General features: G+C 41.4%; 1 protein-coding gene across 9 annotated transcripts in view; it reads left to right on the top strand.

The window, feature by feature from the left end:
• NFIX (nuclear factor I X) overlaps window positions 1–16,930 on the top strand; it is a 326,337-nt gene extending 309,407 nt beyond the window's left edge. For all 9 annotated transcript variants that reach the window (XM_089659080.1, XM_089659086.1, XM_089659085.1 and 6 more), the window contains one exon: window positions 13,255–16,930. In XM_089659080.1, the coding sequence (XP_089515206.1) occupies window positions 13,255–13,269 (15 nt within the window). In that variant the 3' untranslated portion in view covers window positions 13,270–16,930. The remainder of the gene's footprint in view (window positions 1–13,254) is intronic.
• Window positions 16,931–23,575: the final 6,645 nt, after the last annotated feature.

Below are 23,575 nucleotides of genomic sequence, written 5' to 3'. Positions count from 1 at the left end.
AGCAAGGCTCTAAGTGCAGTAACAAGAAAAAGAGAGGAAGGCGCCTCTAAGTGCAGTATTGACAATTTATTTAGTACATAATGGATAAATTGCACTTACAAGATAAACAGTTAAAAAGACTCATCGTGTGGTAATTAGATCCAGGTGGGACATCCAGCCGTCCAGCAGCAAACTATGTCTATAGGATCAGGAAGTAGAGTCCAAGATGTGCCTGTGCATCAAAATGAAGCTTGGAGAACAGAGTAACAGGTGAAGGGGGCGGTAATGCATTTTGGAGCATGCTCAATAGGCTCCTTCCTCAGGCCTCTCTGCTGCTTCATTCCTCTGCTATCAGCTTGAATCACTTGGTGACGGGGGAGACCTCCAGCAGATTGATGGCCTCAGCTCTGTTCCTGTGAGCGGTGTGTGTGTGTGTGTGTATGGAGGGGGGTCTCTTCCCTCCAATCAGATCTCAGAACTCTCCTCAGTGAGCTCTGCAGAGTGTAATTGCCGCTTTCCACCCCTTTTTTCTGAAATCTCAGATAAGCTTTATAATTTCAGCACATTGAACGGATATACAGAAAAGAAGACTGAAGATAGACAGAAACAACTTATGTAGGAGGATTTGTTTCATCTGTGTGTATCACCTGAGACCAGTCACTTTGCTGGGTATATGTAAGGGTTTGCAACCACTTTAAGGAAAAGTTGTAGTTTTTTTATGAGGCAGTTGTGGAATAGCATTCACTTGAATAGGTTGTGTTCGGCTGGTGGTACTTTCCACCAAATGTGACAGTGGCGCCCTTTGCAGTTTAAGGGACAATGGTTGAGAGGCTCAGCATCTCTGGAGGTAGGTACAGTGGGGACTGGGGGGATGGGGTGGGGGGTTGGGAAGAGTGTGTGGTAATAGTTCACCTTTACATTCTTTCTGTAAAGATAAACTAACACTTTAACTGCAGGTTCTTATCTGATCTTTTTTTTTTTAGATAGAGATGATGACCTTGCTGTGCTCTTTCTTATACTGTCTGGAGGACAGTAGGAGGGGGTGCCTTTACCTATATTGCATGACCATACTAAGGGCACATTCACACCAAGACGCTGTAAAAACTGTGCCTAGAAAAAGTCAGGCTGAGGGCAATGGACTCATCTCCAGAATTACCTGTGGCTGATTTTTTCCCATTATTAACTTACAGTACTATAGTTTGCTCTGCGGAAGTGGCCATTAAGCAGAATATCAGGGCTTTCTTTGTTTTTCATGTCAAATCCCCCCATCCCCTCCGATGACTGGTGAGGAAATAATCAACAAGCAGCAGGAGAGATGGAGGAAGCACAGATACACAAAATAAATTAGGCAGAAGCAGGGAGATCCTTACACTACAGTTCCTCAGGTACAGCTTCCTCTCCAGCATGGAAAACTCTAAGTAACACAGTAGTGACATCACCAAATCTCCTCAGGCATAAAAATTATTGGCCTGCCTTAACATAGTGTACCATAATGCCTGAAAAATTTAGTTTAAATGGGCCCAAAAGGAATAGTTTCAGTCAAAAATACCTACCAGTACTACGTAGTCCTCCCAACCTAAACTACTTACTTTAATCCAGCTGCTTGTTAACCTGAGAAGGGCCGCTGTAGCATGCCCTGATGTCTACATCCTCCAGATCCAGATTTTATTTACCGCTGACAGTCCCTTCACAGTGACCCCTACTAGACCAGGAGGGCTAGGCAGGGTGGTTGAGTTTACTTAGTATGAAATTACATTTAAAGTTAATGTAAACATTAATAATGAACTTGTCACATGTTGAAATCTATACGATGTATGTATTTCCCAGTAGAGTTTTTTTTTAATTTGAAAGTATTTTTGGAGGCAATATACAAGCACATAGATACATGTCAAGCCATAAAAAGGGATTACAATTCTAGATACTTAGGTCATGGGAATGCTTAGATTCGTTGTCTAGAGATTGTATATGTAATGTCAGAATGACATGCAGATGTGGTAATGTGACTGTTCTGCTATGTATAGATTTCATGATATATTATCACTTAGAACTTAGTGTCACTTTTACTAATATCTGACAACCAAAGGGTTACATTGGTGTTTGGAGACGCAGCTGCAGTTCATAGCCCCGCTCTCTCTTTGGCTTTGTCCCCGTTTTACCCCGGCCGCACGCAGCTCTGTGGGAAGATATGCTTTCCTAGCGTTCCCCTCACCAGTGGCATATTAAAGACATCTGCAGGAATACATTTCTGTTTTACAGGATTTAGTAAAAAATAATCCAAGAGAATTACACTGAAATACAATTATATACATTGGATGTACTTCTGCCTTTCCTGTTTCCTATTTGTACCCAAAGGGAAGATTTGGTATATAATCTGGGTGCACTGGGCTTCACTTGTAAGAGTAAGTGGAGCCCATGGAAGGCTTTGGTTTCAGATGAATCTGTCTGGTGTCCTTTAGCATCCAGACATGATGTCACTTCTACAACAATGGGGACACCACACAAACCCTTTCCAAACCAGTATGTAGAAATAAACCTTGTGGCAGTTAGTATTCTTCCACTGTACAGACAGAGAGTCCAGGCTTAGCTCTGCCATCACAAAAGCGTTGGCATGCTTTAAAGTCCATAAGTATGAGCTCTAAGAGCAGTGATAGTCAACATGAACATAATAGAGGGCCTCAAGTGCAGCCTACAACATTCCCAGAGGTATTGTCAGCACCAGTAGCAGCGTGTTTTTGTGCCTTTAGGTGCACTGTGTCAAGTTAGGTAGCGGGCTGTAAGGCACCTCAACACTTAAAAACTTTGGTCCTGCTGCATTTTTTGAAACGTACCGACATGCATGCTGAAGAAAACTGGAGACATCATTGGTGCCAGTGACCACAAATATTAACCCCCAGCTTTGGTATCAGTAGCCAGAATAATAACCCCCACCATTGGTGTCAGTAGACAGAGTAATAGCCCCCAGCATTATTGGCAGTGGACACAATATTAACCCCCAGCATTGCTGTCAGTGGGCACAATAATAACTCACAGCATTGGTGTGAGTGGGCGAAATAAAAAACCCCAGCATTTCTGTCAGTGATTGTAATAATAGCCCCCAGCATTGGTGTCAGTGCAGTGGTCACAATAATAACCTCCAACATTGGTGTCAGTGGCCACAATAATAACCCCCAACATTGGTGTCAGTGGCCACAATAATAACCCCCAACATTGGTGTCAGTGGCCACAATAATAACCCCCAACATTGGTGTCAGTGGCAGCGCTGCTACCCTTACTGCACTGATGCTCAGAAGCAGTGCTATTTAACCCCCCCCCCACCCCACCCCCAATTGGGGGCCACTGGCAGTCTTTAAAAAAAATCCCCATGGCAAGGTCAGTGACACTGAAATGTAACCCCCCCAGCACTGTAATGGAAATTAAATTTACCTTTCACTGGTGTTGGTAGCCGCAATAATAGACCCCAGCACTGGGGTTAGTGAATGTAATAATAACCCCCAGCACTGGTGTCAGTGGCAAAGCTGTTACCACTCTCCCCACATCATCCCCTCCTGCACAGTTGGTCAGAAGCAGTGGTTTTAAATGTGCCCCCGATCGGTGGTTCTTGTGAATGTTTTTTTAACATCTGGTCAGGTCAGTGGCAGTGAAACCTAACCTACCCATTGAAGTTTAGTTCTGCGGCACTGAAGTGTAAATCCCCAGCACTGGTGGTAAGTGTAGAGGCCATGCAATGCAACACCCCTTACTTGATTGCATGTTCCCGTTCTCACACTGTGGGTCAGGTCAGAAGGTCTACTGAAAACGTATACCCAGGATAACGTCACGGCTGAAGTGAAACCCTATTGAATGATTGCACACCCATGTAAAATCGGTCTACAGCATACGTACAACTTTTTCTTGTAGCTCCAATAAATGGGACTGTCATGGAAAATGGCCGGTGAGAAGCTGTTGCCTTCATTGATCTATGTAATTCACAAACTGCCCAGAGGAAGGCTGACCATAAATATACTTTTTGAGTAAACAGTCCTGTTCTAAGAGCCAAAAGATGTGGAGTTCTGCACACAAAATCTTTATACCAACGGTCATGACTGGGAAATTTGTTAGACGGGATATCAGGTTGTAGAGTTCGGAGTTAAAGCAGTATCTTGTTCATACTATGCTTATTGGTGCACTAACATGTCCTTAGTTGGAGATATAATAATCTGCATGCTGAATAGAAAACCTATAGCTTTCATTTATAAGACTGAAATTTACAAATTTTAGTTTGTTTAAATGAGTCATTTCAAGTCAAATTTTTATTTCATTTCAGGTACTTATATAACGCTGTCAATTTATGCAGCGCTTTAAATATATATATAATGTACATTCACATCAGTCCCTAACCCTCTAGGGGCGTACAATCTAATTTAATATTTGATATATGATGGAGAGGATGTTGTTGACCAGATCTGTCCATTTGACTGCTCAGGTTTACTTTAGCACCAGCCCATCATACCTTCCCAATGCTTCCTCACCGCTTTGTTTTCCAAAGAGAAATGACCCAGTGCCAGGGGCGGACTGACCATTCGAGCACTCTGACACTGCCCGTGGGCCTGGGGTCAGTAGAGGGCCCCATAAAATGCCCCTGGTACCTTTTATAGGCTTTTTTGGGTGTGTTTTGAGTGTGGGCAAGGACACAGGGGCCCCATGATCCCCAATTGCCCGGGGGCCCCATGAATTGTCAGTCCGCCCCTGCCCAGTACTTATAGGATGTAAGAGCATATGACTTGCTTCTCTTACTCCCACATGACAGCACTGGTGCTTGGCATTTGACCAAGTACTGTCACATGGCGGTTTATTTACCAAAGCTGGAGAGTGCAAAATCAGACTCACTTCTGCATAGAAACCAATCAGCTTCCAGGTTTCATTGCCAAAGCTTCATTGAACAAGCTGAGGTTAGAAGCTGATTGGTTTCTAAGCAGAAGGGAGTCTGATTTTGGACTCTCCAGCTTTAGTAAATAAACCCCATGGAGTCAGGTGCAGAGCCTGCAAGCCGTGTGTGAGCTCCAACTGGGATCAACTTGGAGAACTCCACATTGCCCCTGGTGAAAATAGCCGGGGAAGGGAGGGGTTGGGCTTGTAGAGGAAAGTAAAACCTGCTGCAGGGGCCAGCTTTAAATTAAACACGATACTTTGCCCAAAAAATCGAATCTAACAGCTTAAAGTGGTTTGGTTGATCAGCTTTCCAAGTCTGAATGTCTCAGAACGCTGAAAATAGCCAAAGTTCACTGATACTTATCTAAAATCCTGCTTATCTTATCATCCTCAATGCCTAAAATATTTTGTTTAAAATTAATAAATGACAAAAATAATGTACATTTTGGCATGGGTCACATATCTGGAATATGATATGTTGGGTTTACATATTTTTAGGCAGATGGCATAGCAACTACAGGACTTGTGTGTAGCTCATATGCCCAGGTCTTCTTCTCTGGTGTCCCCACTCTAATGGGGGAATTGCAGGGACCCAGGACCAGGGGCGGACTGACCATTTGGAAACTCGGGCACTGCCCGAGGGCCCGGGGTCAGTAGGGGGCCCCATGAGATGCCCCTGGTACCTTTTTCATAGGCTTTTTTGAGTTTGGGCAAGGACACAGGGGCCCCATGATCTCCTATTGCCCGAGGGCCCCATGAGTTGTCAGTCCGCCCCTGGCTGAGACTGTCTTCTGATTAGGACATCGCAATGGGGCTTTAGAGCGTTCTATGCCTGACCTCTTATGACATTCTCCACTAAGAACAGCATATCATTTGGAGGAAAGGTGTTGTCGCTCAGCAGTGGATAACAGTAGAAAAATATATCAAGTTCTGTCTGATCGGAGATATCAAGCCTAGACTGTGAATGAAGATTTGGATGAGGTTTGCAGGGCAGAGCAGGCTTGGGGGAGCACATATAGATAACTTGTCAATGGGGATGAGAAATGGCGTCAGAGCTCAAAAGTGTAACTTTATTCAAGTTGGCAAGTGAAAACTTGGGCACTGCCCGAGGGCCCGGGGTCAGTAAGGGGCTCCATGAGATGCCCCTGGTACCTTTTTTTGAGTTTGGGCAAGGATACAGGGGCCCCATGATCCCCTATTGCCCGGGGGCCCCATGAGTTATCAGTCCACCCCTGCCCAGGACCCATATAATTCTAATAAGCTTTCATTAATATATTTTATTTTATTATCTTTTTCTGCAGTTTTAATACATATTTTTTTTTTGTATGTATACTTTTAAAATTAACTTTTTGTGTTTGTTTTAGTAATCTTGCATTAAAAAACCTGCAAAATGGAAGAAGATGCTTTTCTTTATTGTCGTGCTTTGTGTCATAAACATAATTTTAGCAACTTGATCAATGGAACAAAATCGCAGCAAAAACTGAAAACCTAAAGGCTCCATGCACATTAGTGTTTTTTTAGTAGCGTTTTATTAGCATACAGAAGTGTTTAGGAACGTTAGCATTTTATTAGCGTTTTTACAGTACATTTAGAAAAAAGCTGTTAGGAGCATTTAACATTTTTTTCTGCTGGAAAAACACTCCAAAAAACTCTATAAAAATATTTTTTTTTTGCTCCTAGACGCTGAAGCTTAAAAAAATACTAATAACCTAAAGTATTGTGCATGCACATAGAGGATAACACTAGCTTCTAGGAGCAGAAAAAATGCTAAGAACAGCTTCTGTGAGCTTAAACAAACCGCTAGTTTGCATGGAGCCTTACAAGAAGAGACTGAGGTGTTCAGGTTGAGCCACCAATTAGCCAGCTCTGTCTGGACTTTAGCCCCTAATGCACGGGTGTCAAACTGGCGGCCCTCCAGCTGTTGTGAAACTACAAGACCCATCATGCCTCTGGGAGTCATGCTTGTAACTGTCAACCTTGCAATGCCTCATGGGACTTGTAGTTTGGCAACAGCTGGAGGGCCGCCTGTTTGCCACCCGTGCCCTAATGCCTGGTTCACATGGTGAGAACGTGACGAATGATTGTCTGTTCTTTTTTAAAATACTAGTTTCATATCGAAAACAAATAGGTTACTAAAGTTACAAAAATTCTTGCAAAATAAAATACAACTTCAGAAGTAATTTAACGTATTGTATTATATTGTACTGTATTCTTTCGTTTCCGAGCATTCTCGGTCTTGGTCCCTCGATTTGTTTTGTACGAATACTATGCTAATTACAGGGAAATCGTTTGTCGGATGAACTGTTGTGATCAGCTCTTGAAAGCTGGGTACTAACGAATAGACTATCAGATGATCGCTCTTAATGCGTTTTTTTTGTCCGATTTTGTCATCGTGTATACTAAGCATAAGCCCCTTTTCCTGATATCGTCACCAAACGCCTAAGTATTGGTCATGTGGCCAGCCACTATGAGAACCCACATCTGAGTTTCTTTTTTTGAACAAGCAGGAACGCATTACTGGACTTTATTACATGTATTATTTTTAAGACCCAGAATATTTAGAATGTGAAAGTGTTAGCGTAGGTATAGATCCACATGAGGTTACTGGGTGGAGATGGTGAAGCGCGTGAACAAAACAGTAAAGTTTTGCAATTTACACACTGTTCACATTTAGCACTTCATGACTGCAAGCAGTAGGTCTGTCATGAAAAAAACCCTCTTCCCTCTTACAGGAGATAAAATGAAATTATTGTGATTCCAGAGTGTGTGGTTCCAAGTGTACACCGGAGCCCTGGGATGCTGGTGTCACTGGACAGCTGTGATCCTATGCTAGTGGCCCACAGCCAGTCAGCGTAGTTCCTAGATGTATAATCACAGCGATAGCATGCCAGACTGTCGCAGTGAAAAAGCACTTTGTAAATAAATCTGATTTCTGCAGCTATTCCCACCTTCTCTCTTATGTGATTAATTTGAGCTGGAAAAAAACTGAGACCTTTGCTTTATTTTTGTGTTTGTTATGCAAAAAGTTGGACCATCAAAATGTATTTTTTCACTGAATATATGGCATCGGATTAAATATTTATCTAGAATCACACCTGAGCGGGACCTGCACAAAAACCACCCACAAAGAGAAATGCAGAACCCACACAAAAACCACCCACGAAGAGAAATGCAGGAAATGCACAAAAACCACCCATGAAGAGAAATGCAGAACCCGCACAAAAACCACCCACGAAGAGAAATGCAGGACCAGCAGAAAAACCACCCACGAAGAGAAATGCCGGACCCGCCGAAAAACCACCCATGAAGAGAAATGCAGGACCCGCACAAAACCACCCACAATGAGAAATGCAGAACCCGCACAAAAACCACCCACGAAGAGAAATGCAGGACCCGCACAAAAACAACCCACGAAGAGAAATGCAGGACCAGCAGAAAAACCACCCACGAAGAGAAATGCCGGACCCGCCGAAAAACCACCCATGAAGAGAAATGCAGGACCCGCACAAAAACCACCCACGAAGAGAAATGCAGGACCCGCACAAAAACCACCCACGAAGAGAAATGCAGGACCCGCACAAAAACCACCCACGAAGAGAAATGCAGGACCCACCCAAAAACCACCCATGAAGAGAAATGCAGGACCCGCACAAAAACCATCCACGAAGAGAAATGCAGGACCCGCACAAAAACCACCCATGAAAATAAATGCAGGACCCACACAGAAACCACCCACAATGAGAAATGCAGGACCCACCCAAAAACCACCAACAAAGAGAAATGCAGGACCCGCACATAAAACCACCCACGAAGAGACATGCAAGAAACGCAAAAAAACCACCCACGAAGAGAAATGCAGGACCCGCAGAAAAACCACCCACGAAGAGAAATGCAGGACCCGCACAAAAACCACCCACAAAGAGACATGCAAGACCCGCACAAAAACCACCCACAAAGAGACATGCAAGACCCGCACAAAAACCACCCATGAAGAGAAATGCAGAACCCGCAAAAAAACCACCTATGAAGAGAAATGCAGGACCCACACAAAAACCACCCATGAAGAGAAATGCAGAACCCGCACATAAAACCACCCACGAAGAGACATGCAAGAAATGCAAAAAAACCACCCACGAAGAGAAATGCAGGACCCGCAGAAAAACCACCCACAAAGAGACATGCAAGACCCGCACAAAAACCACCCACAAAGAGACATGCAAGACCCGCACAAAAACCACCCATGAAGAGAAATGCAGGACCCGCACAAAAACCACCACGAAGAGAAATGCAGGACCTGCCCAAAAACCACCCATGAAGAGAAATGCAGGACCTGCCCAAAAACCACCCATGAAGAGAAATGCAGGACCCACACAAAAACCACCCACGAAGAGAAATGCAGGACCCGCACAAAAACCACCAAAAAAGAGAAATGCAGGACCCGCACAAAAACCACCCATGAAGAGAAATGCAGAACCCACACAGAAACCACCCATGAAGAGAAATGCAAGAAATGCAAAAAAACCACCCACAAAGAGAAATGCAGGACCCACACAAAAACCATCCACGAAGAGAAATGCAGGACCCGCAGAAAAACCACCCACGAAGAGAAATGCGGGACCCACACAAAAACCATCCACGAAGAGAAATGCGGGACCCGCACAAAAACCACCCACGAAGAGAAATGCAGAGCCCGCACAAAAACCACCCATGAAGAGAAATGCGGGACACACACAGAAACCACCCATGAAGAGAAATGCAGGACCCGCACAAAACCCACCCACAAAGAGACATGCAAGACCCGCACAAAAACCATCCACGAAGAGAAATGCAGGACCCGCACAGAAACCACCCACTAACAGAAATGCAGGACCCGCACAGAAACCATCCACTAACAGAAATGCAGGACCCACACAAAAACCAAACATGAAGAGAAATGCAGGACCCACACAAATAACAGCAGCCGCAACCACCCACACAGTGGAATGTAGGACCCGCGGGCAGGTGCCATTAATCCTGATGGCATGACACCAGCACTGGAAATTGCACTCATATTGTGCACCTACTAAGAGGAGAGCAAGAACTGCCTGTCTCAGTGCATAAATAGGTGCAGGTTGAACAGGTGCTCACAAAGGAGTGATGGAACATGTGGAAAGGAGATGAGAGGTATAACTGACACCTAGTTACAGAGATCAAGTTTAAAGCTCCAAACTGTGGCCAAAGGATCCCATACAACTGGTCCTACTATTATACTGGGTCCTGTATGTAAATAGTAAAAATACCTCATTGTGGCTACAAATTGATGTGCCTTAACACATTGCTACTTTGACTGGATATGTCAATAACTGAAAAAAGACACCACACACAAATCTATTCATGGGACCAAGATCCACTTCTGCCTGGTGCCACTTTCTGATACCATTGGTTTCCAAATGAAGTTTAGTAGTTTTATAATTCAAGTATGTCTTGGTGTGCAGTATCATTTTCTTCTTATAGTACAGGGGCTTGGGAGCCTTCAAATACCTGACCCTCTGAGGACTGCTAATTTCTCCAGCATTATTGGTCTTTGAGCAGTGGATGTAGTGTTTGTCAATTGTCTCACATTAGCAATTGCAGAACTTACAGAATCGTTGTGTCTTCACAGATTTTTGAACTATGCTTTGGTTAGAGCTTTCACTTGTGCTTAAAGTTTTAAAAGGTTGCAAATGCCATGTATAAAGAGGTCTGGGCCCTGAATAATCAGAGGGTTCAATAAAGTAATTTGTATTTAGAATCCAGATTTGTGTATTTATACTCCACTTGCTAGTACAATCTTTATCAACCTTTAAAAATGGAGAAACCCTTGAAATAACTTTCTGGTCGGAGGTAACCCTTACTAATGTACTTAATATCTACACCTCGTGGGACATTAGTGTGATGGCCACTGGAAGGAATGCTTTTTACACGTGGTCATTATGGAGAATTTCACTCTTACAGATAGCTAAAAAGATCAATGATGCTAGTGGGAACCTATCTGAGAGGCAGAATTTGCTCCTTGCTCATGGAACCCCTCACAACCTTTGGAGGAACCCTAGATTTCCATAGAACCCTGATTGAGAAAGGCTGTGTAAGTAATTTAAATCTGAACTCTCGGTATGATTTTTATTGCATAGTTACCATACTTTGATCCAGCTTGGATCAATCTAAGTATGCATATCTCACATCATATCCTCACGGCATTGTACTGCAAGGATTTGTGGCTGCTTGTGTTACTTATTTATGAAATACCACCATCTACTGCTCTGATTTGTTAGTACAATGCTAAGCATAGCCTCTAGGCTACTATTAGGACATCGTGCGTAACAGGAAATTTGAGCCATGTATTCCATGGAGGAGAGTTAGCTTCCCACCAAAGTATTTATTGGTATGAACATTTTTTTCTAAATATGATAAACATACATTGCCATTATGTTCTAAATGTTCACCTTTTTTTTTAAGCGAAAAGGTAAAATATTTTCTGGTCTTCACATGGTTAAAAATGTTACTAAATTATACATGTACCAAAGAATTGAATGTATTTGTCAACTAACTTGTTAACCACAGGCTGAGTATTCCTTTTGTTGATTAAATATTCAGGAGGTTGCATGCTTTGCTTTACTTCTGCTGATGAAAATGCTTTATTTATATAGGCACTTAAAATAAATAAATAAATTTATATATATATATATATATATATATATACATATACACACAGTGAAGGAAATAAGGATTTGATCCCCTGCTGATCTTGAATGTTTGCCCACTCACAAAGAAATGATCAGTCTAAAACTCGAATGGTAGGTATATTGTAACATTTAGAGACAGAATAGCAACAAAACATTCAAAAGAAATGCATGTCTAACAAAAGATGCACTGATTTGCATGTTCATGACGGAAATAAGTATTTGATCCCCTATCATTCAGCAGGATTTCTGGCTACCAGGTGTCTTTCATACAGGTAACAAGCTGAGATTAGAAGCAGTCTCTTAAAAGGAGTGCTGCTAATCTAATTTTGTTACCTGTAGAAAAGACACCTGTCCACAGGAGCATTCAAACAATCAGATTCCAAACTCTCCACCATGGCAAAGACCAAAGAGCTTTCCAATGATGTCAGGGACAAGATTGTAGACCTACACAAGGCTGGACTGGGCTACCAAACTATCACCAAGCAGCTTGGTGAGAAGGTGACAACAGTTGGTGCAATCATTCACAAATGGAAGAAACACAAAACAACTGTCAGTCTCCCTAGGTCTGGTGCACCATGCAAGATCTCACCTCGTGGCGTGTCAATGATCATGAGAACAGTGAGGAATCATCCCAGAACTACACGTGAGGATCTTGTCAATGATCTCCAGGCAGCTGGGACCACACTCACCAAGAAAACAATGGGTAACACACTACGCCAACAAGGATTGAAATCCTGCAGTGCCCATAAGGTCCCTCTGCTCAAGAAAGCACATGTCCAGGCCCATCTGAAGTTTGCCACTGAACATCTGAATGATGCAGAGGAGGACTGGTTGAAAGTGTTGTAGTCAGATGAGACCAAAATTGAGCTCTTTGGCATCAACTCAGCTCACCGTGTTTGGAGGAAGAGGAATACTGCACCGCATCAAAAGGATGATGGTTGGGGCAACGTACCGTCAAATCTTGGGTGAGAACCTTCTTCCCTCAGCCAGGGCATTGAAAATGGGTCGTGGATGGGTGTTCCAGCATGACAATGACCCAAAACACACGGCCAAGGCAACAAAAGAGTGGCTCAAGAAGAAGCACATTAAGGTCCTGGAGTGGCCTAGCCAGTCTCCAGACCTTAATCCAATTGAAAATCTGTGGAGGGAGCTGAAAGTTCGAGTTGCCAAATGTCAGCCACCAAACCTTAATGACATGGAGAGTATCTGCCAAGAGGAGTGGGCCAAAATCCCTCCTGAGATGTGTGCAAATCTGGTGGCCAACTACAGGAAACGTCTGACCTCTGTGATTACCAACAAGGGATTTGCCACCAAGTCATGTTTTGTGAAGGGGATCCAATACTTATTTCCCTCATGAACATGCAAATCAGTCATCATTTGTTAGACATGCATTTCTTTTGAAATTCTTGTTGCTATTCTGTATCTCAGTGTTACAATATACCTACCATTCGAGTTTTAGACCGATCATTTCTTTGTGAGTGGATAAACATTCAAAATCAGCAGGGGATCAAATACAGATTTCCTTCACTGTTTATATATATATATATATATATATATATATATATATATATATATATATATTTATTTATATATACAGTATATTTAAAACAAAACTAAAATTTTATACACAATAATTTTAAGGCTTATATCTCTTTGTTTTTTACAGTCCTGGTTCCTTTGATATCACCGCCAAGCTGCAAATCTATGAGCGGACGGAACAAAGATTTGTGACAGAGACACCCACCCTCCATATACACACTTGACTTCAGGAAAGTCTTCCCCAGAGCAAGCATGGAACACTATGACCCTCATCACAATGCGTACGCTGAAAAAAAAAAAAAAAAAAAAAAGAGAGGGCAGAACTGCACTGTTTAACACCCTCTGGTAGTGAAGGGAAAATACCATGCCCTTTTCTCCCCTTACCTCTCATCTCTGCTATTTTTTGTCTTGTCATACCCCATCCTCACCTTTGCATATTCACCTAGGGTCAGCGTGTCTGTACCTCCTTCTGTAGGGTGATATAAAAATACTCAAGAGAGAGTTTAGGACACGCCATCTGTTCCACCGCCTACAGGGTGATACAATGATACAGCCAAGAGTGAGGCGTGAAATGTATTTGGCTCTGCCAACTCACTACAAGGTGACCAAGTGAGCACTACCTGTTGTCACCCTAACAAACGTAATTATTATGTTGCCACTGATTCTTGATAATTTGGGTGGGAAGATATAAATGCTTTCATAACGCAAAACAAATTCTACTAACGTTTTCAGATTTTTGCTTTTGGCCATTTTGTCAGTTTCTTAAAAAAAAAATCGGATTTTTTAAGCATCTTTTGTGTTCCAAAAAACCTTAAATAATACAATTTATACGGTCTTTATGGGCTTAATGGCAAGGGACAATGATACAACTTCAAGCAAATAAGTGCAATGACTTCAAATAGTTTAGAACTTTTTTTTCTGTTTAAAAAAAAGTTACTATTTAAAAGCACGACTTTTTTTAAGGAAAAACATTTTACTTTTTGTTTTCTGAAAGTCCTTTAATTTCCCAGTGGACTCTAAAAAATTGGGGAATCTGTCTGCCTTCAGACAATAACATTTTTAGATTTTTTTTCTTGCACTAAAGATTTGACATCTTGTTGTTATTATTTCTGTGTTTAGCATTTGTTTTACCCTTTGCACTATTTTTAAGTTCTCTGTAAAAAAAAAAAAAAAAAAAAGAACAAAGCATGAAATGTTTAATAAATCTGCAGCAGAATAACAAATATATAGAAATTGATATCCTCTTTGTGATTGGGGGGCTGGGGGGGAATCAGTCCTTTACAAAAATTTCTTAAGTTAAAAAATGTCAGAGTAATAGTATTTGGCTTAAGCGCCACATATGTAATTAAGGCTGTAAAATCTGGCAGTCCGTTGTGGCAAAATTTTCAGCATTTAGCAAGCATAACAAATATTATTTTTAATTATATCTTAAAAAATGTTAACTCCACCGTATAGGTAACAATAATTGATGCATTAAGTATATTTGAAAAAAAAAACAGTTTATTAAATATTTTACAGCTTGTTAATCCTCTGTTATATTTAGAATTTGTGTGGAAATACTACATGGAAAAACAAGCATCTGTCAAAGGTTACAGTGGCATTTTAAGGCTCTACAGACAAAATAAGACCTAGCAGTTTTTGCCAAATGTTAAATTCTCGTAGCTAGGAAACAAAAATGATGACAGTCCTATTCTAGTTTGTCAACAAATCTTTTTATGTGATTTATTTTGAGAACTGATGGAATTTATAATTATATGCTGCTGGTTAACATCTATATTTAATGAGTGGATGTAAGATTTTGGGACTGAATATTTTTTACAAAAAAAAAAACAAAACAAAATATCTTTATCCCATAGATGCTTTGCTTTTATTTAAAGACCACATTTGAAAACCAACGTTAAAGCATTATGCACTTTTTTCTTTTAGTTTGCCCAATTATATAGAATTTTTTAGGGTGTGTGTGTAGGGTGGGGTGTTAAGGGATGCAGAAAGCTGTTAATTGGCCTATTTTTTTTTTTAACAAAAGAAGGTTACTGTTTTGCTCGGCTTTTAAAATCTACAGGTAACTGGAATTAAAAAAAAAAAATTCCATGTTAGATAGGGAGTGCCTTATATTCTTACTTTTTAGGAACTAAAAAAACAGGGATAAGCTCTGCTGAAAAGAATTCACCCTAACTGGAAGATATCCCTGTATTTTCCCAGCAAGAGGGTGTTATGATGGAATTTTATACCAGCCTGCATAGTGCCTTTCTATAATATTGTAGTGGAGTTGATAGGAGAAGCTGGGATACTGCTAAATTGATTCGTCATTTTCTTTTGTCAAACGCTTCTTTAAAAAAAAGTAAGCCATATATTTTTTTTTTAACAATATGTTACAAGCAGTTTGAATTCCTCAGCTTAACACTTTGGCATCCAAATCTGCTTTTACATACCCGAAAGGAAGGAATTTGGACTTTTGTTCAAGAAAAAAAAGTCAAAATTTTAGATTTATAGTATCGCAATTAGTCAGATATTAGTTAAGATTTAAAATTCTTTGACATATGTATTAGGTTGTATACATTTTTACATTATATAATTAAAAAAAAAAACATTCAAACTGAGGCAATGGCCATTAATTTTTTTTAATTTTAATTTTTTAATCATTAACACAAACTGATTTATTCAAGTTTAATAGTGAAATCAATCTGAATTTCTGAGAACTTTTATTGGTAGCAGCAGGTTTTTTTTAATTCAACCTACCCCTGACTGGCCAGTACTTTTAAAGTTTTATCTCAAATTTAAAACAAAAATAATTTTTTCATTTCAAAGGTATTTTATTTCAAGGCTTGGTGTGGAAAAAAATGATTAACACAAAGTGCAGATTTATTAGCATTTAATTTACTTATAATTACATTTTTGATGAAAAGTATTGTACACAATAGGTATTTCCTTTCACCTTAAAGAGTAAAGAGTAACACAGATGACTCAATTAAAAAAAAAAAAAGGCCAGCGACAGCTATCTGTTCCCTTATGAAGGTACAAGGTTCTTACAGCTCTCAAGAAAGGCAGCATTTTATATATATATATTATATAAATATATATATATATATAAAAAAAAATATATCATTACATTGCATATCCAGAATGGAAATCCCCCCTCTTTCCTTCATTTGGTATTTGACCCACCTCCACCCCTTTTACCTTCCTTTTACCTCTCTCTTCATTCTAAACATATTACCACTGTGTACGCTCCACCGCTCTCTACAGAATGTGTAAATGGAATGCTTGTTGTCAGTATAGCGCCCTCTTCTGTACAATTATTCCTACTATCTTATTCCTTAATCTCGTCACCAATTTTACCACCTAATATAACCTCACTTACATTCGCCTGCTGGCCTCATCATCTCTCTTTCTGACTTTTCTAAAACCATGTAAACTATTCCCCATTTTTATTCTCATCCTCTTCTCACTCAGTTTTCTAAAACTTGCTTTCACTCTTCTCGACACTTGTAATCTAGTCCTACCCCCCTTATTATCTAAGCCTCAACCTTTCCTATCTACTCTTTCATTTCACCACATTTCACCCCTTTAATTCATATTCTCTCAACCCCTCCCCCTCCCCCCCCCCCCCACCCTCTTCTCTGTGTATTTTATCCCTGCTTGAAATATTATCGGTTTTATTTTTTTTTATACGTTTTTTAATCTCCCTCGTACCCAAATCGCGTCAGCCCACCCTTGCCCAGTATTCAACCCTTCCCCTGTGCTTTCCCATTGGATGGCTATTATTATGTGTATGTGAAATAAAATCATTTCCTGGAAGTAAACTTGGATATGTCTCAGTTTGTTGGTGAATGCATACAATGAGCAGTACCCATGCTACAGATGCCTGAAGTATGAAATTATGCACATTGAGAGATGGATGACTTAAATGGGCAGCACAGTAGCTGAATGGTTAGCACTTCTGCCTGGCAGTACTAAGGTCGTGGTTTGAATCCCAACCACTGTACCACCTGCCTGGAGTTTGCATGTTCTCCCTGTGACTGCATGGGTTTCCTCCCAACCTCCAAAGACATGCTGGTAGGTGAATTGGCTCCTGTCTAAATTGGCCCTAGTATGTGTATGTATGAATGTGAGTTAGGGACCTTAGATTGTACGCCCCTTGAGGGTTAGGGACTGATGTGAATGTACAATATATATGTAAAACCCTGTGTAAATTGACGGTGCTATATAAGTACCTGAAATAAATAAAATAAATAAAAACAATTCACAATCTAAACATAAAAGTTAGATCATCACATAACAGATGGCCACAGCCTACCTGTAAATGAATTAAAGATTAAATTATTTTTTTTAAATACTTTAGCATATGAATTCTGGTATTTTGAACAAACATGCTTGAGACAAACATAGATTTATATGCAGACAAAAAAGTAAAAAAAAAAATGCTGTATAAATCTAAAAAAAATGGAGCAGACAGACTCGATGGACCACTTGGTCTCTCTGCCATCATTCTTCTAAGTTTCTATGTTACATTTGTAAATACAGCCTTTCACAGTTTCCTTTGAAAATACCTAGACCAGCCTTTCTCAACCTTTTCAACACAGAGGAACCCTTGAAATAACTTTCCAGTCTCAGAAAACCCCTGCTAAAAATTACTACCGCTACAACTCATGATACATGAAAAAATGTTCTTTACACTTGAGGTCATTGGGAAGAATTAGTCCCTTACAGATAGATAAAAAGACCAATGGTGTCAGCGGGAACTTATCTGAGAGGCAGAAATTGCTCATTGCTCAAGGAACCCCTGGCAACCTCTAAAGAAACCCTAGGGTTCCATGGAGCCCTGGTTGAGAAATCTTGGTCTATGCAGTCAAGTAGACACAGCTACTCCAGTGATCTCCACTTTCTTCTGGGTCCCGTGCCACTCAGCAAAGGACCCAGAAGCAAGTGGAGATCACTACAGTAGCGGTGTCTACTGCAGTGATTTCCAGCTTCCAAGGGCATCGGCCAGGTATGGTATATACATAGTTACATTGGTCCAAGCTGGGTCAATGTAACAACAGTATGTATAAAATATCCATACGTGGGATTCTTCAATGAGGTGTGTTTAGGGCAATAGACTATAAGGTCCTGCTGAGAATGGTTCCAGTACATTGAAGTGTGATATGATGGTGTCCTATAAAGATGGGAAATTAATTAATAATACAACGCTCCTGTATTTATCCGTTTCTTTGTGCTCTCCTCCCTTTGACAGGATAAAATCTCTCATCCAGCCATAATCTGCTCACACCTTTCTCTTCACGCCTCATTCTCCTCAGAGATGACCCTCTTCCAGCTTAGACCTGGTTGCTTCCAGGCACAAAATGGTGGCCAGGTTTCCAGCTGTTGTCATGGTAACTACAGTTCTCCACACTGTGCTGGCATTACGCTTGTCTGTCACCAGGGACTATTTTATCGAGCAGCTGAAACTACATGGAAAGTCGTATTTTTCTCCTTTTCATGAGGGTTTTTGATAGCTTGTCTCTTTGTTAGGTGGATTCATTTAGTAGACTGGCAGGTTAGGAATTAAAATCGTTTTTGGCCAAATTGTTTTTTTATTATTTGGAAAAAGGTTTATTTTTACAAATAAACACCATTAGTATATGTGTACGAGGGGCCAGATGTTTGGTACCCAAAGTGGAGTAAATGCATACGGAGGCCAAGTAATGCAGCACAATGTATTAACTCAACTTAAGTTCCAACAAGGGGGTGGCAACAGGGCCAGAATATCAAGGCCAAAACCAGTACGGCAGTTCCTTACAGGAGGAATCGTAGTATACAGTTTCAATACTGTAGAAGAAACGTTAGCAGGTTTGTGATACCCGACAGCATCTGATGAAAGAGTGGATTGGTAGGCTGTGTGGCAACAAAGGTACCTCAGAAGCAGAAGCCAGGAGATCCAAGGTAGCACCTCAGGTGTAAAGTCCCTACACTGTCCCTTCTCCACCATAACCTTTCCCTGTGGTTTTTCTTTCACCAGCAGGTTCCTGTCCCTGATCTACCCACCTTGCAAATGCCCACCAACTGCAGTGAGACAGTGCTATTTATTAGCACTGCCCTCACTAAAGATGGCCACCAAGGTCATCCAGTACAGCAGTACCCAATCAGATGGCTGCTTCCCTGATGAGGCCTACAGAGGCTTCAGAGGAACAAGAGTTCCTCTTCTCCTCCATCCTCCCTGCCATAACAGTGCCACCTATGCAAGGAGACTGAACTTCACCTGCATACATGTGTATAGCCCAAGCTGTTTTTGCATAGACTGGAGAAAGGCTGAATGCCCCGTCAGGATTTTTTTGTTGTCTGTGTCGCTGCTGGGTAGATTCCCCCTCATCATTTGCCCTGGAAGTTTTGTGTCACTGAGACAGAGAATGGTGGGAAATCTAACATTTTATAGATGTCACCAGAACATGGGGTGAGGACAGTCTTCCAATGTGGACATATAGTATGCCCCAGGGACAACTAAGAGGAGAATTCTCCTTACTTTATAGACGTTTTCCTCTCACTTCCTGCTGAGTCTCTCCAGGACAAACGTTAAGGTATATCTCCCCAGTGTAGACAGACAAACATTTCTTGCTCTGCTAAAGCTGCAAAAATAATTTGGGGCTATACTGTACATACACATTTACACAAGATGAAGCTTTATTGCCACCACTTCAGAGCTTATGCATTTTCCTAGTAGGCATGACTGGAGTGTTTTCTTCCTTTCATACCATTTCTATCTGTGTATGGCGCCATGCACTCACCGACCACTTTATTAGGTACACCTTGCTAGTACCGGGTTGGACTCCCTTTTATCTTCAGAACTACCTCAATTCCTAATGACATAGATTCAACAAGGTTGGAAACATTCCTCAGAGATTTTGGTCCATATTGAAATGGTAGTATCAAGCAGTTGCTGCAGATATGTCGGCTGCACATCCATGATGCGAATCTCCCGTTCCAACACATCCCAAAGGTGCTCTATTGGATGACTGTGGAAGCCATTGGAGTACCATGACCTCATTTTCATGTTCAAGGAACCAGTTTGAGATGATTTGAGCTTTGTGGCATGGTGCATTATTCTGCTGGAAGGAGCTATCGTAAGATGGGGATACTTGTGTCATAAAGGGATGGACATGGTCAGCAACAATACTCAGGCAGGCCGTGGCATTTAAGCGATGCTCAACTGGTACTAAGGGGTCCAAAGTGTGCCAAGAAAATATCCCCCACACCATTACACCACCACCAACCCGAACCGTTGATACAAGGCAGGATGGATCCAGGCTTTCATGTTGGTTACGTCAAATTCTGACCCTTCCATCTGAATGTTGCAGCTGAAATCCAGACTCACCAGAACAGGCAACATTTTTCCAGTCTTCTATTGTCCAATTTTGGTGAGCCTGTGCAAATTGTAAACTCCATTTCCTGTTCTTAGCTGACAGGAGTGGCACCTGGTGGGGAATTTTGCTGTTGCAGCCCATCTGCTTCAAGATTTGAAGTGTTGGGTGTTCAGAGATGGTATTCTGCATATCTTGCCTGTAACAAGTGGCTATTTGAGTTACTGTTGCCTTTCTGTCATCTTTAACCAGTCTGCCCATTCTCCTCTGACCTCTGACATCAACAAGATATTTTCGTCCACACAACTGCCGCTCACGGGATATTTTCTTTTTTCAGACCATTCTCTGTAAACCCTAGAGATGGTTGTGAATGAAAATCCCAGTAGATTGGCAGGTTTTGAACTACTCAGAAAAGCCCGTCTGGCACCAACAACCATGCCATGTTCAAAGTCACTTAAATCCCCTTTCTTCTCCATTCTGATGCTCAATTTAAATGTCAGCAAGTCATCTTCATCATGTTTACATGGCTAAATGCATTGAGTTGCTGCCATGTGATTGGCTGATTAACAATTTGTGTTACCAAGCAATTGAACAGGTGTACCTAATAAAGTGGCCGGTGAGCGTACAGCTCAATCCACATGGAAGAAAAATATATTTTAAAAATATTCTTCCCAAATATATTGACATATATTTGAAATACTACAATCTTGGCCATATTCAATATATTAAAAAATATATTTGTATATATATATATATATATATATATATATATACATACATTTTCAAATATACTGTATGTCTTTAAAAATAAATGTAAATACATTTTTGGAATGCATTTACAAATGTATGTAAAAAACGCATTTCAACATACAGTATATATATATATATATATATATATACACATACACTGCATGGTGAAATGCGGTTTTTATATATTACAAAATATATGACAAATATTTTTAAAACTATTTTTTTTTAAATATACTCCAGATTTTTTTAACATATAAAAAAGTCATTTTAACATGTTTTTACATATATCTGTAAATGCATTCCAAAAAAGCAGATTAGATGTATTTTCAAAGACATACAATATATTTGAAAAAGTATTTTAAAAATATTTTTCATATATTTTGTAATATATAAAAAAAACATTTCAGCATACAGTATATATATATATATATATATATATATATATATATATATATATATATATATAATATTGAATACGCCAAAATTGTAGTATTTCAAATATATGTCAATATATTTGGGAAGAATATTTTTAAAATATATTTAAAGTATATATTTCTTCCATGTGGGAAGTGTGAGGAAAGATTTGTAAAAGTCACTCCTCTGAGTCATCTAGCTCTGTGTGTAATCTGAGCCTCAGTTATTCAGTTGTGTGTGCAACAGGCGCTATCAGAAAAGAAGCCTTGTATAAAGAAGACCTAGGTCTCCACCTGCTGGCTGGAAATCATAAATATGAAATGTTAATATGCACATTTCCACTAAGCTCTGATCTCCGTAACATAAGCAGAGGCAGCTTTGTCAGCTCAAATAAGCAGTTAGGAGCTCACTGGATTTCGGGCAGATCATTGGGCGTCTTTCTTTACTTTCAGTGTTTTTAAAGAGACAAAACATGAGGAAATATCCACGTATTGTAGAGATTTAGGGCCATGTCACACTGGCACACTTAAAAATGTGATATTCGTTTTGCAAAAACACATCTCATTTATAACATGTTTCCAGTGCATTTTTGGTACATTTTCTGGATACCTGTCTCCCAGCATGCACCTGTGAAGCCGGGTTTATACAAATGGCATATGGCACAAGCCTACAGTAAAGAACAGTGTGGGATACAGAGAATTAACAATGGAGCAATAGTAAGTCCATATCATAAAAAGTCCAGAAGGTTACTAAAAGTCCATAAAAAGCACCTATAGGCAGCTCCACCAGCAGACCTGTGAAGTCTGGACATGTGATTCAAAAAACGCACCATTGATGCATTGTGGTGTGTTTCCTATAGAAGTCAATGGGAGATGGACTTTGACAAGCGCACCAAAAATGCCGCATGCGAGAATTTTTAACCACTTCCCATCCGGCCCATGTACATAAACGGCCGGACGGGAGCAGTGCAGGAACGGGTTGCTCCTGCAGTAGTGGGGGCTGTGGGGTTCTGTCGGGTAGTGGGGGCGGTTGGGTTCTGTCGGGTAGTGGGGGCGGTTGGGTTCTGTCGGGTAGTGGGGGCTGTTGGGTTCTGTTGGGTAGTGGGGGTGGTTGGGTTCTGTCGGGTAGTGGGGGCTGTTGGGTTCTATCGGGTAGTGGGGGCTGTTGGGTTCTGTCGGGTAGTGGGGGCGGTTGGGTTCTGTTGGGTAGTGGGGGCAGTTGGGTTCTGTCGGGTAGTGGGGGCGGCTGGATTCTGTCAGGTATTGGGGGCAGTTGGGTTCTTTTGGGTAGTGGGGCTGGTTTGGTTCTGTCGGGTAGTGGGGGTGGTTGGGTTCTGTCGGGTAGTGGGGGCGGTTGGGTTCTGACGGGTAGTGGGGGCAGTTGGGTTCTGTCGGGTAGTGGGGGCAGTTGGGTTATGTCAGGTAGTGGGGGTGGTTGGGTTCTGTCAGGTAGTGGGTGCAGTTGGGTTCTGTCGGGTAGTGGGGGCGGTTGGGTTCTGTAGGGCAGTGGGGGCAGTTGGGTTCTGTCGGGCAGTGGGGGCGGTTGGGTTCTGTCTGGTAGTGGGGGCGGTAGAGTTCTGTTGGGTAATGGGGGCGGTTGGGTCCTGTCGGGTAGTGGGTGCGTTTGGGTTCTGTTGGGTTGTGGGGGTGGTTGGTTTCTGTCGGGTAGTGGGGGCGATTGGGTTCTCTCGGGTAGTGGGGGCGGTTGGGTTCTGTCAGGTAGTGGGGGCGGTTGGGTTCTGTTGGGTAGTGGGGGCTGTTGGGTTCTTTTGGGTAGTGGGGGCAGTTGGGTTCTGTCGGGCAGTGGGGGTAGTTGGGTTCTGGTGGGTAGTGGGGGCGGTTGGGTTCTGTCAGGTAGTGGGGGCGGTTGGGTTCTGTCAGTTAGTGGGGGCGGTTGGGTTCTGTCGGGTAGTGGAGGGTGTTGGGTTCTGTCGGGTAGTGGGGGCGGTTG

Source organism: Staurois parvus, unplaced genomic scaffold (genome assembly GCF_062004578.1).
Source record: "Staurois parvus isolate SC_StPar_1 unplaced genomic scaffold, SC_StPar_1.0 ptg001131l, whole genome shotgun sequence".
NCBI lineage: Eukaryota > Metazoa > Chordata > Amphibia > Anura > Ranidae > Staurois > Staurois parvus.
The sequence above is the reverse complement of the archived record's forward strand: the minus strand, read 5'-3'. Positions and strand labels throughout refer to the sequence as shown.